This window comes from Harpia harpyja, chromosome 2 (genome assembly GCF_026419915.1).
Source record: "Harpia harpyja isolate bHarHar1 chromosome 2, bHarHar1 primary haplotype, whole genome shotgun sequence".
NCBI lineage: Eukaryota > Metazoa > Chordata > Aves > Accipitriformes > Accipitridae > Harpia > Harpia harpyja.
Window position 1 is genome coordinate 7,673,404 of NC_068941.1, and position 14,380 is coordinate 7,687,783.

General features: G+C 37.7%; 1 protein-coding gene across 3 annotated transcripts in view; it reads left to right on the plus strand.

The window, feature by feature from the left end:
* Positions 1 to 14,380, plus strand: part of SPATA5 (spermatogenesis associated 5) — a 229,961-nt gene that overhangs the window by 2,567 nt on the left and 213,014 nt on the right. For all 3 annotated transcript variants that reach the window (XM_052814826.1, XM_052814817.1, XM_052814808.1), the window contains exons 4-9: positions 2,248 to 2,306; positions 3,450 to 4,085; positions 6,364 to 6,493; positions 7,135 to 7,191; positions 8,054 to 8,177; positions 9,492 to 9,747. In XM_052814826.1, the coding sequence (XP_052670786.1) occupies positions 2,248 to 2,306; positions 3,450 to 4,085; positions 6,364 to 6,493; positions 7,135 to 7,191; positions 8,054 to 8,177; positions 9,492 to 9,747 (1,262 nt within the window). The remainder of the gene's footprint in view (positions 1 to 2,247; positions 2,307 to 3,449; positions 4,086 to 6,363; positions 6,494 to 7,134; positions 7,192 to 8,053; positions 8,178 to 9,491; positions 9,748 to 14,380) is intronic.

Below are 14,380 nucleotides of genomic sequence, written 5' to 3' on the forward strand. Positions count from 1 at the left end.
TTTTTATAAATTAACTTCATTTCCCTGTCAAACCTCTGCCTTCAAACATGGCATTGTCATCCATTTTAAAGGGCAGATGCTGTTTTCCAGCATACTGACTCTCAAAAAATTTGGTGAGGCAATTTTGCTTTTTGTCAGTAATATCAGTTTAGCTTTAATCATAGTTTTACTGATTAACTTGGCTGCGCATTGTCTGCTGACTTCCTGGTGTCAGCTTGCTTTGCCCTCCATGCCTCTCTTCTCACCAGAAAATGAAAAAAATGGTATCTTTACGGCTTTTTGTTATGGCTAATTTAATCCTATAGGAAGTTTTATTATTATTGCATACTGTTTGGTTATAGAGGTGGTTGAAAACGCTCATTTTGTTAAAAAACCAACCCCATGTTAAATTAAATAATTAGACCTAATCTATTTATATTTTCCTATGTTAATATGCAATGCATTCTTTCTTTAAAGCTGTGACTTTTACTGAAATCCACCTAAGGATGAGGTCAGAGGGATTGCATGTAATTTCTGAAATACTTACGATTACTGTAATTTTTGTTTTTGAAACTGTTCCACAGCCAGAGTTTTCCCTCTCAGCCAGTCAGGAGTCAGGCTCTGAGGATTGTTCCATGTATGTACCATCAGATTAAAAGTCATATGAATGACTGTTTTTCTAGAATTACTCTAGGAGAGAAAACATGAAAACAGTAATTGGTCTGGCTTAAGCCTGTTAATTTACTACAAACCATAGTGCCATCCTATCATGTAAGAATATAAATTATTAAAAGAATAAATGGAAATCCCATTTGAGAGCTGCCTAGGTTTCTAGACAGTACAGGTGCAGTTCATTCTCTGCAAATTAATACCTCTGGGGAGTTGCTTGCATGCATAATTTAGCTTTTTCTTCCAGTTAAAAAAATGAATCCCCCACCTCGGACCCCAACAACGTAATTGAGTATGTGTTTACTTGTCGGGAACGGCTATGATCTTTTGAGAGCTCTCCTCTAAATTAGCATAATACTCCTCTTTCCCTCAAGTCGCTTTCTGGATCGTAGAATTGAGAAATGGGTTTTTATTTCTAGGTTTAGAGCTCCCCCCATTGATCACACTTTTATTTGCAGCAGCTGTATCTGCTTTAAATGCCTTTGGTGCTGCTGCTGTTCAGCCCTTGGTGTAACGCTTTTCATCATACAGGTGTAAGTACTTAGGTTGTGGGCATTCATCTGCAAAGTGGATGTAGTGAAACCTTTATTTTGTTGTGAAAACAGAAGGGCTAACGTGCGAGGCTCGTACAGATTGGCTGAGGGGGGTAAATCCTAAGGAGTTAAAATAAAACGGTTTAATGGGCTTTAATAAAAGGTAAAGTGGCAAATGAAACAGGAAAAAGATTGTATGGATAAACCATCACTGAAAAATGATTGAATCACCACAGCCTTGTATGTTGCAGTGTATCTGAGGAGCAGGGATTGTTAATGATGTTTGTCCTCTCAGTGAGTTGTAAATGTGATGTAAAACGCTTTAATATGAACACCAGAGAAAGACATTCGCATAAGACACCTTTTACCTTTCATTTGCTTTGGGCTAAGAGCATATGTGTTCAGTCATGTGTTAAATCCCAGTGATGAGTTGGTGTTTGAGAAAATGCTATAGGTCTGGCCGGAGCTGGTGAGGGAAGTGGCTTAAGGCTTATCCGTTGAGTCAGTTAAACTCAATTAAATAAAAGACTAGAAAATGCATTGTGGGGAAAACTTGTACTGTTTTGATAGTGAATGTGCAGTGCTTAAGACATGCACAGTTTTGCAAGTGCTCAAGGCACTAGTTCAATCAATAGAAGACGTGTACGTGCGTTTGCAGGGCTGGAAGAGACCTACCGTATCTGTAATTTTTTCCAATTCAGTAAATGTAGCAATGGCCATTCTGCCTGGTGAGATGAGAAGCACGCATTCCATGTTTGTAGTCTTTAAGAAATGACAAATATAACTTATGATGTTGTTTATTGCAGCATTTTCTGTGGGAAAAACTAACCCCAAATTAAATATATACTCTTCTTTTGTTACAATGCGTCTAATACCTTCAGAGTTAAGATGATAGGATCTGAAGACTGTAAAGTGCTCATTGCTCTTTTCTGTTTGTGGGGTTAAATCATATACTGTAAAATAGGTGGTATTCGTCATCCTGGTGCCTTAGTGGTGTGGACTCTGTTTTGGTTTGGAACTAGTTACTGCTTGGAAAAACAGTTTGTTTTTTCTCTTCCTACCACAGGGACAAAGATGCCACCATTAATGCTGAGGAAATGTCTGTCTGTCTACTGAGAAACCTAGGTACAAGTTTTGTTGCTTCTCTTTTGACTGTTTAATTTTTGTGGTAGATCATCAAGTTTTGGATAGAAAAGCAAACAGTTTCCTCTTACATTCTTAATCAAGGGCTTATGGCAAAACAGAGGATGTTATTCTGCTCACACTTCTAGGGATCTGCCTTCTTTTGACTAAATAAGTTTGCCACGCTGTAAATATCTAATTTGCATTAATTGTGATTCCCTTCCTTCTGTCCATTATACGTATTGCTGGTTGAAGTTACGGTTGTTTAGCAATTGTTGCTGGCCTTCTGGCTGATATTGTGATGCATTTCAGAGTTTACTTGCACTATGAAGAAAAGAGTGCAATACTATGCATTAAAAACAAGATAAGGGATCAGTATTGACATGAAATCCCATACTCTGAATCTTTTTTTTCTTATGTTGGTGCTAAATACGCAAAATTGCTCTTCATTGCGTGGTAGATATGTGTAAGGCAGGCAAAAAAGCAAGGTAAGTTATTCAAGGTAGTGCTACTCAAAGTACTCACTACAAATAGTTCTACTCAAAGGGAATCTTCTGGTTTAGGAATTAATAACAGTATTGCTATGCTAAGAAGCAGGAAACAGGAACTGCATTCCAAATTCATGAGTTTGGCTGGAAATAATAAATCTTGTTTACGTTTTTGTCTGTGTTTTTTGTGCCTGTACGGTGCATTCAGATCACATTTCATAATCACAGGCTAAAACCTTACCTTTTTTAGGCCGAGACTCTCAAAGAAGGTGGGCTAAACATGAAATACTGTGAACCTATAAGGCACACGGCAAATACAATATTTTTACTTCTTACAATACTAATTCCATAATCTCCCTTTGTATGGTGTATGAAATTTAAAATGCTCAAATTAATGATGGGTTTAGTATGAGAGATTACATATGATACTGACAAATGTTTATCCAGTTCAATCTGCTTGTGTACAAAAGGATCATTTAAATTACCTGAAATTATCTTGAAATTGCCAAACTACCTTTTGTTATGTTAATTTATAGCACTCTTTAGGCTTCCTGATAAAGAATGATTCTAATACAAGAATGTCTGAATGTTCTTGCTGCCAAAGTAGATTGCAATTTCTTCTTCTTTGTCTTTTTTTCTTTTTTTAATCTTTTCATAGACGGGAAAATAGTTTTACCAGGAAACTTCTTGGCTTTCACTTTCTATGGCAAACCTTGTAACATCGTGGTGATGAAAGTGAAAGGAACTGATGGTGCAGAGCTGACTGCACAGGACAGTGCCATTTCTGGTGACATGCATGAGCCAGACCTTGAAAGATCTGATTTGGAGACAAGTACATTAGATTTGTCCTTACAGCTCAGCAAGATGGACATTGATGGTAGTCCAGAGGTTGCATCCATGAGCACACCAAGCAAACCGATGGATCCAGGTTCACCAGTTACACCCAGTTCTGCTGTGGCAGCCAGTGGTCAAGACTCTGGTCAAGGAGATAAAACCTACAGCAAGGGAGATGGTACAGACCTCACCGATGATTTGGAGTTGGCTGGGAAAGGAGGCAGTAAGGGACTCCCACTAACTGGCAAAACTGGAGCAATAAGCTGTACAGACAGTTTTTATTTCATTTCTTCAAGAACTAGAATCAATTTTATTGAAACGAGGACCAATGTAGCAGAAGATGTTGATTGTGAATCCCGAGTCACCTATGATATGATAGGAGGTTTAAGCAGCCAGCTCAAAACTATTAGAGAAACAGTTGAACTGCCCTTGAAGCAAGCTGAACTGTTCAAGAGTTACGGTATGATGCCTAAGAGTTTGCTTTTTTCATTTGGTACTCGTTTTTTTTCTTAAACATGACTCGTTTGGTATTTTGTTTGTGGTTTGTTTTTTTTTTTTTTTTAAACCCAAGTTATTCCAGGAATATGCACTGAATTTTATGTAACACTGATCTGGTATACTTGTGTGTCCAAACAATGTCAAACTGTTTTATAATTATACTGTATGGATACTATGAGAATGTTATGATTGGCTCGTGTGAAAAATAATTGAGTAGGAAAGAAATATGTGTGTCTAAGAAAATTCAGGTATGCATAAGCAGAATTTATAGTAAATAGGAAAGACTTCTATACTTGGGTATTTGAAAGGTGCAGATGTGTATGTCGTCGTAAGACTTTAATTTGTTTTGGTAGAGTCAACTAATTATATTTTTTTAAGTTGAGAAAAACGCAGATTAATTATTCTGCTGTTTTTATCCCTGTGTGTTGTAGGGTTTCTGCAAAACTTTAAGGAAGTGTTTGAAGCTGTTTACTCAAACTGCTCAGTGTGTTTAGTATGGAATTACAGAGTGGAGAAACTAACACAATTACTGTTGCCATATATAGTTATATCTAACATATATATGAACTTAGAGGATTTTTGTGACAAAGATAAAACCGTACTGTGTATTTATCACAAATCGATATGTACATAAGCAGGCATGTCTGCTCATTGTACTTGTCTAGGTGTGCATCACTGTGAGACAGGGCTCTTGCCTATAAATATTTCTTTAATATCATGTCTTTGAGGCTTTTTATTTCTCTGCCTTACATCTTCCCACGCATACGCTTTAGAGAGGAGGTGATTTCAGTGATCGCTGGGGCAACTTCCATAAAACACAGGTAGCTCTTTGTGCGTTGCTTGCGCATGATCAGCAGGTGTCAGTGGGATGGTGTGAGGTGTCTTCATCCATGTGTGGTCCAGCTCAGTTTGCTGACCTCCAGCCTCAGCATCACCGCATGGTTTTGTGTTAGCAGAAAGTTTGCTTCAGCATCAGTGATTTTCATACTTAATCCCAAAAGTGCTTGATCAGATTATCTACTAATTACATGAGAGATGATGATGTTTCCTCACTAGTTACAAACCTTTAGTAACCATCCAAATGTGGAGAGTTCTTGTCAGCTTAGGGGGAGGGAGGTTGTTAGCTGAGGTGAGACCTTTGGTTCAGCAGTTCTATTTCTTGCCAGTACCAGAAACGCCACATGAGGGAGCAGCACATGCTTTAATGGACTGTTGTGAAGTAATCTGTCCATAAAGACACTTCTATCTTCTGTCAGTTAGCAGCTAATTTTTTTCTTTTTGAGTATATTAGTTCCTAAGATTCAGCCTTTCTGTCCACGCCAGCTGTATTGTTCTCTGTCACCACTGGGATGTGACCTGCCCTTCGAGCATCATTCCCTGTCTGGTATTGCAGTACCCAACTGATGTTTCTTCTTTGGTCGTATTTCAGCAATGTGTTTTGTGCCAGGGTCAGTCCTTTGTCAAACGTTTGTCTGTTCTTTTTGCTTTCTAAATTTTAAGCTTCTCTTTTCAGCTTTGTGCCCATTTAATTTGGCTTGGCTGGTCTGAAGCTTTTTTTTTGGCTCTTTACCTGGGATCATAATATTACTTCATGCGGTTACCTGTAGTTTCTGTCCAGTTTTAGCTGTACACAGTGGTACATTGTTCTTCTAGTGTCCCTTATGTTCTGTGCCTGAATGTTTCTGTCTGTTTTGGCTCTTAACATTTGCCATTAAATCCTTATCCTTTTGATGTGTATTTTTCATCTTTTTGTAAGTATTCTTGAATCAAGCCTCACAATCTTTCTGAAGTTTTTTGGAGTGTTGAAGAGAAGTGGTTTTCTGATGTTGGAAATTTGTAATAATGACACTGTAAGAATCATGAATAACTTAACGTCCATCAATGTACTGTATTAGGTACTCAGTCCAATAATTTTTTGGAAAAAAAACCCCAAACACCACAACGCATAGGGAGCATTATAATGTTGAACTACTGAAAAATATAACGATTTAAATAGTTGCTTTTTAAACAGAATCATTTGGACTTTAAAAAATGTAGACGTATGTCCCATATAAGTGTGCTCTTCCCACTGAAAGCCTACAATTTTATCAAAATGATATGTCTGTTAAAGAAGTTAATGCTGAGGTCAAGTTATAATCGGTAATAACTGGGACAGTGAAATGTGCAAGTGCAGGTTGTTCAGTCCGGCATTTACCACAAATAACTTTCTTCTCTGTTTGTGTGCATGTGCTTGTTTAAAGGAATCCCTCCTCCTAGAGGAGTGCTGTTATATGGCCCTCCAGGTACTGGGAAGACTATGATTGCCAAAGCCATTGCAAATGAGGTTGGCGCTCATGTTACCGTTATTAATGGTCCTGAAATAATAAGCAAGTAAGTCCACGCAATTTATTTTCATTAATTCTATAACCATATTAGCCCCAAATCTGCTCTGGCATCTCTCCATTGTGGGTAAATGTAGATGTAGAATTGGCTATGGGCTATCTGCCCAAGAAAGTCAAAAACAAATGGGAAAGGGTTCTCTCAAGTAGGGCTTATGTTTCTTCTTGTAATAAAAGAGGTTCACTGGATTTGGCCAAGAAATTTGTGTAAGGCATGGACTAAATTAAAGAGGGGACTAAAACTGCATGTGCGATTGTGTGTTAGTTCTGCAATGAGAAGAGTGACTTCTTAAAGCATATATGAAATTAAGATGACACTGCACAGACTAATGTCTCCAGGGAACTAATTTTTTTTTGTTCTTTAAAAATACAGATAAAATTGTTTCTAACACAGAAGAGATAAGCTTTTCCCTTTAATCTTTCTTCTAGTTACAAGATGGTTATATCTTTTTCTGTGCCCCATTTTACCATAATTTCTCATCCTTGTGGAAATAAAGATTATTATAATTTGCATACACTTCAGGACTTTAAGAGGGTGCGCTATGGCTTTTTGGAACACACGAGCAGTAATTTTCCAAGTTGCCTGGAAAAGACCAAAAAATGTTTTTTATTAAAATATTTTAATTATTGTAGGTTTTATGGGGAGTCTGAATCAAGATTACGTCAGATATTTGCTGAAGCTTCTCTGCGGTACGTTCTTTTGGATAATTTTATTCGCGTTCACTTATTTGCGGTATTGGTTCCAGCGTCAATGTTCTTAAAAGAAAAACATTTGCAAGAATCTTTGAATTGTAATTTTTTCCTGCAGTGGTTGTTTAAAAGGAAATAAATTTGTTTATATAGCGTTTAGCTAGAAGGAAAGCAGTGAAATTCTAGTATGCCTATTAAGTGCTTTTGGACACTACCCTTTTTAAGGGACTTTTACAGATGGTGCCAATTCGCTCGATCTTATCGTTAGAGCATTGTACTTTATTTCAACAGATGGAAGCATGAGCCAGAGTTTCACCTGGATCCAAGTTTTTCTGTCTAGTTTTATCTTTGGAGACCAATGTAGTACTGTGCTGAGACACGGAAGCCAGCTATAAATGAGCTAGTGTTGGTACTGGATATAGCATGCCTCTGGATTAGGGTGGCATTCTGCCCAAATTTATTAGACTTGGTTAAGGAAGACTTTAGACTTCCAGATGGTTGGTGTTCATAATATATCAACAAAAGACTATCGCATACTGTATTTATAGAAGTAGCAAATAAAATGCTCTCTTTTTACTCATGAAATCAGTATATTCAGTGGTGAATCTTTGGGAGAGAGTTATAGAAAAGTAGATTGGTAGGTCATCTTAAAGGTATTAATTGTCTAATATATATAGTCATTTTAGTTATTTCTTTGAGTAACATCATATTCAAGGATCAAGCTTTTAGTTGCCTAAGGGAATGGGACACTTGTTAATTTTTGTAGGAACTGGATGTTTTCCATAAACAGCTTTGCAATTCTCTGCCTTGGTGTTTTAAATCTTCCTGAACACCTTAACTTTTTTTTTTTTTCCCCCCCCAGTCGCCCCTCCATTATATTTATTGATGAGTTGGATGCACTCTGTCCAAAGAGAGAAGGGGCTCAGAATGAAGTTGAAAAGAGAGTTGTTGCTTCATTGCTGACATTAATGGATGGCATTGGCTCAGTAAGTAGACTGTATTGAGACAATTAATGTGTATGGGGACTAGCTGAAAAAAGAAATTTTGCTTCTATAATGCAGCCAATTTTAGATGTGTCATTTGGGAGAAAAGAAAATAGGCTTAGGTGAGACTTTATATAGTAATCTAATGCTTTATTGGATGCTAAGCAGAAGACATAGGAGGGGAATGTCTCCTGATAACTGTGAGATTAAAGAAAAGTAAGTTTTCTTCCATTCACTGTCTTTCCTTTGCCTTCTCCCACTCTTGTAATTTTGGAGATAAAACTGAAATTTTAGTGATAGCCCATCATTGAACAAGCCAGGTATTTTGAATCGCTCTGAAATCAAAGTCATCAAAATACTTCTGGTGATATGTAGGCTGCATTATTAAAGGCAACAACAGCTATTTCAAGATTGCTATAGTAATATTTAGGACATAAACAAAAGCCTACTGAAGAAACAGTAGATTTAATTGACTTGAGTACATTATGGACTAAGCCCATAAAGTTTGCCAATCTCTCATCTATTATTTTATGATTATTAGCAGGAAAGATGAAAGAAATCTGTCCACAGCATGAAAATGAGTATCTCTGTTTATGTAATCTGCAAGTTTCTTATTATTTTCCTGCATAATAATTTCAGTTGCCCAATCTGGAGTTGTTCACAGGCAGAACATACTTTCTGATGGCAAAGGCTGATGGATATTTCTGGAGAAAGTGCTTCATTCACAAAAAGAGAATGGCACTGCAAGAGACATCCTAGCTGATTTTGCCTCACTCTGAATGTGAAAAAGCAGAGCTTGAGGAAATTGGTTAGGATTTTTGACCTTGCTTTTCCTACTGAACCTACAGGAAGCATTATAACCTCCTGTCTCTGCTGGTTTTGATACCTTAAATGATTTGTTTCCCAACTTTGTTTATTCAAGGTCTGCTGATACCTCTTTGTTCTTGTGCCAATGCTGCCTTTTAGCTTAAACACTTCTTTTTCTTTCCTTGGTGCTTACTTTCCTGATACAGGAAAGCAAGTTCTTGGGATTAAAGTGGGAGACACTGGGATGAGGGCATCTTGGAGTAAAGTTTCTCTTGTATTATCTGTATGTGCGTGCAGCCTATAGCATTGCTAAATTGTGATTAGGGATAGGTTGGATGGGATTACTCGTGGGGTATATATTCTGAAAAGTTTGCTTTGTTCCTTTAGAGCTAGCAACAGGATTTTAGTGTCTGTAATAGCTGGGAAGAGTAAGCAAGAAGTATGTTTATAAGCTGCGTGACATTTAATTGTATTTTAAAATTAATATTTTGCATTGTTTGATGCCTTCAGGAAGGCAGCGAAGGGCAGCTCTTGGTACTTGGGGCCACTAATCGTCCTCATGCACTGGATGCAGCACTGCGCAGACCTGGGCGTTTTGATAAAGAGGTAGAAATTGGGATTCCTAATGCCCAAGATCGTCTGGACATACTCCAAAAGCTTCTCAAGAAAGTTCCCCATTCGCTCACAGCCACGGAGTTGGCACAACTGGCTGATAGTGCACATGGTTATGTGGGTGCGGACTTAGCAGCCTTGTGCAAGGAAGCAGGTAAGACTTTGTGCATCTTATTTAGGATCTTTACTTTATTGTTAGTCTCTTTATTTTGTTTAAAAAAATAAAAATCCACTGTCTGTACTAATAGCTTTTAAAACAATGACATTTATTTAATTTTTGTGTCAAAGAAAACATAGACAAGCATGGAATATGAGGAACAGCAGTCTGCTCCTGGGCAGGTCAGAAAAACTCTTTTGAGTATTAATAGATTTTAAAATTGAATATTAAGATTAATAACACTAGGGAATCCCCTGTGCCATTTCTAGCATATTAGATAGCTAGCTGTCTCTCAGTAAACCAATGGTTTAGTGAGTTAACTGATACATCCCTTAAGAGTTTTTCTACTCTAGAGCCTACCCCTTCCGTAGAAAAATCCCAAGTCACTTAGGCTAGACAGCTTGTCCTGCAGGTCCTTGTTCCCAGGGTGTTGAGACTGTGGTGTTTACTGTGGCTCCCTTCTGTATTTTGTGCCTGTATTTCATTTGCTGGCAGATGAGGAGCTTGTGGCAGGGGCTAGGGGACTGTACGCACCTGGGACGGCTTGTGCTGTGGAGCTGGGAGAGCTGGAGAGCATGCCCTGAGCTGGGGGCTGGAAAGCGTCCCTTGGCCTCCAGCACAGGCATAGCCCTGGAGAATTATCCATGCATCATGCAGCCAGGGTTCAGTATGTTCCAGGGAATACTTAAACATGAGTTCACTTCTGTTTTCATTGGATGAAATATTGAAAGTATGCTCTATCAATTCTTACATTTTGCTCGAATGCATGTACGCAGTTTAAGTGTTGGACCTTAAAGCTACCCATGAGCAGCCTTTTAAAACAGCCTAGTCAAAACACGACTCTTCAGCTCTGCTTACGCATATTTGCTCCCTTGTAGTTCGCAAATATGTTTGCTGTATGTGCTGGTTACTTTTATTTCCTTTGGCACTGGGACAGCTTCCTCTGGCAGTGGCACAGTGCATGGTTAATTCTTGCATCAGAATCAACTATGAAGATGACAGAAGTTTTATTAGGGGTGATGGCACCCGGAACAGTAAGGTTTTTACTTGCCAGTATCCCAGGGATAGTTCTCAAATATGAATTTGTAGACTTTTGTATGGGTCAAAAAGAAAAAAATATGTACGGACACAGACTATTCCTTTGTAGCGCTCCCCTGTTGGCTTCAGTTGTGTTTTAAGCTCTGTTTTAAGTTAGCAAACATTCTTTTTAAAACAAATATATACAAACAACAACAAAAACGATAAACTCCCATTTTATTTTCCTTCCTCTGAGTTTATGGAAGCTTGTCAGTCTGCCTGTGTCACAGCCCTCACATAGTAAATACTTAACTAATGTAATCTACACTTTTCAGTGGAAAGTGTTGTGGTTTCAATTCCAAACATGACCCAGCCTAGGCTTTACTTGTGCATGTGCACATCGATTCTGGACGTTTCATAATCCAGCTGTAAATAGGCGATATTTACCCACTTCATGAGGGCCTCTTAGAAAACAAATTTTGAATGTTGTGCAAATTGAACATTATGTGCTATGTAGATCCAAAACTTCTGGCATCTACCTATGACTGATTGCAGGACACGCTGTTATCTGGGAGCTTTGCATCCAAACCAGTGGTAGGAATGAGGGAAGGAGGATGTCCCCTTTCTATTCATCATCTTTCCTGAAGTCTGAATCCATGCTGTTAAATTTCCCTGTGATTTGTTAACTTGGAGTGACCTCTGCTGGGGAGAATACAGTCCAGCGCCGTTAACTCTTTGCAGCCCACATGTGTTTTTCCTTTTCAAAGAGTTGTGGAAGCATGATTCGGTCAAAGTATTACATAAACTGAATTTAAGTTGCTCATGGTTAAGGAACGTTCTTAGTTGGATTCTTTTTTTCTGATTAAGCTCTTGATATCTATTTTTTTTTTTATATATTACATTTTCAACGACTTGTAAAATACTACTGCTTTCACTGGAGTTAAACTTAGAAAAGACTAGCTTTTATGAAGTAATGTTTCTCCTCAGCAGAGCAAGGTTATTCCATATGGCAAATTTTCCAGTGTTTTGTCTAGTCTTGTTTGTTGTTCCAAGCAATGGGCTTCTATTGCTTCACTTAAGAAACTGCGCTGTGGGCCAAGATAGCTTGCTGTCCAGGAATGCTCTCTGATATTCAGCCTAAGTTTTCCTTGTTTAGTTTTATCCCATTATTTCTATTTACATCCTTGTATAACACGTTCACTCTCCCTCCTCAGTGTTTACACCCTTCAGATATCTCTAGGCTGTTCTCATGTCCCCTACCTCCTCATTCATTACTGAGCCAAACTGTAAATATTTAGCTCGTTTAATCTTTCCTCATAAATAAGTCCTTCCTGCCTTCTGAGAAATTATGTTGATTTTCTCTGAACTCCCTCCAGTTTGTCAATAACCTTTTGGTAATGTAGGGCTCAGAATCGAACATAGTATTTCGTATGTATTACAACATAAAACATGATATAAACATACAGTTAAGACTGCTGGTGCGCATTTCTAAGTAACCAAAATGCTTAATATTCAGACAATAGCTGAGTTAAGAGTTCTTTCACAAATCTTAAGGTTATTTGAGCCACTTACACACTATGTGTGTGTAAGTACAGGTGAAACATGGAAACTAATTTAGGAGCAGGAATTCTGAACTCAGAAATACATGTTCAATTTTTGGTACAAGATTATTGTCGCTTGCTAATCGTGTTGCAGTAGTGGTCTTTGGGAGACTATTGAGTCCTGGTTACCCTATTTATATCTTTAGGTACTTCATTTGAGGCTGGAAAGCCTGAAAGTTTACAAGCTAAATATGTTTATATTCTTAATACAAAGTTTAGATCATTTCCAAAGGACTCATGCTTCCTTATCTTTATACTTCAACTCTGCTTTTTTAACAGATTTATAATATTGTGTCTATACAGCTTATATAAACCAAGGGTGTAGTAATTAATGTAACATGGTAAATGTAGTAATTGTAGGGCTATGACAGGCAAGCCTTTCACTTTTGCATCTGTAGTTAGGTTTCCTAAGATTTTCATTATAAAAGCTTTGATGTTTGTCTTCTATATAATTCTGAAGAGCATGTGTTAATGAAAAGTAAATAGCTATTGTAAATATATTCCAACTGTTTTCTTGGCAGAAGTTGTTTGTTCTCCGGTGCAAGAATTGCTTAGTGGTACTTCGGGGGTCAGACAGTCAAGTTTTCTGTTCTGTTCAGCAACTCTGTGCGTTTTCATGGAAGTCATTAAGAAGTTTTAGGAGCTTTTAACGTTCAGCTTGTGCTGAATGTTTCTAGGCCCATGCGTATATAGTATGTACAGAACTGTGGTGTTGTGTATGCTGGAATGGGCAAGGAGAGGAAAGGTGGACAAGAAACCTGGAGAATCTGTGCAGTGTGCTCTGGACTTTTACAAACAGGGTATTATGACCAAACACCTGTGAAATAGTTATATATAGATGGATATAATAATCAGTTAAGAGTGTTTTTATTTGATCTGCTGAATTTTGAAAATATTAGTGGATTTTTCTTCAAATACCTTATTTTCCTCTACTAAAGACACAGTTCTAGCTTCTCACAAAATGAAATCACAAAGTTTTGGGACTATATAGGAAAAATGTTAGTATCATGAAGCTTAGTATTGTTGCAAGAGTTGACAACAGGGTGACAGGCATCAGCTCTGTATGTGTATCTATCTCAGCCTTAATTGTTGCGCAGAGTACTGGTATCCCCCCACATATGTTGAGCAAGTATTATTTGTCTGTTTTACAAATAACTATGGTCATTCCAGTAAAATTAAATGTAAAACTGGTATTTCTAATGTGGCACGTATCACTAGCTTAGACGCAATGCTTTCAGAATTAGTGTACCTCATCTCTGTTCAAGGTTACATTGTCTGTAGTGACTACATTGAAGAAATTGGGATTTGCTGTGATTATCTGCTGCCTAGCAATATGCTTGTGATTTCCACAATTAACTGCATGCTTTCGTATAGGTTAACAGCATAGTACAGAAAACCTGCAAATACCTTTATGGGTACTGGACCACATCCTGTGGACATCAGCTTGCAATGAGCTCCTCATGGTGGACTCTTGAGGACTCGAGTACCCTCTGAGGGATTTACATGGACAGAATTCTTGACAAGAAAAGGACTTAGTTATCTGTGCAGCTGAGAAAGTCATATTCTTAAGACTGGGAGAGGCCTAGTGTGTCCTAAGTTATTTAGTAGACTACCTTTTAGTGTGAGCAGCTGCCTTCTGAATTGTTTCATCTCAAACAGAGGCAGTGTCTAGAAGATAGACTCTGCCGTATCCTTGTACATAATGTCAGTGTTTGTATGCCCCTGAGATCTTGTTGCTTCTGCTTTAATTAATTGGCCACACAGTCTTTTATTAATTCCGTAAAAAATTATAATGGTTTTAATTTAACAACAAAGATAAGCACTGCGCTTTTTTTTTTTTTTTTTTAAAACATATGAAATGTTAATTATGTAGCAGGGACATGAATGGTATAAACTGTACTGAATGTTAGAAGATGCTTAGCAACAAAGGTTTCCAAATATAGCAATTTATTATAAACTTATCCTTCTATGGCTGCCTGTAGCATTTCAAGAGGGTGAATATAAATATAGCT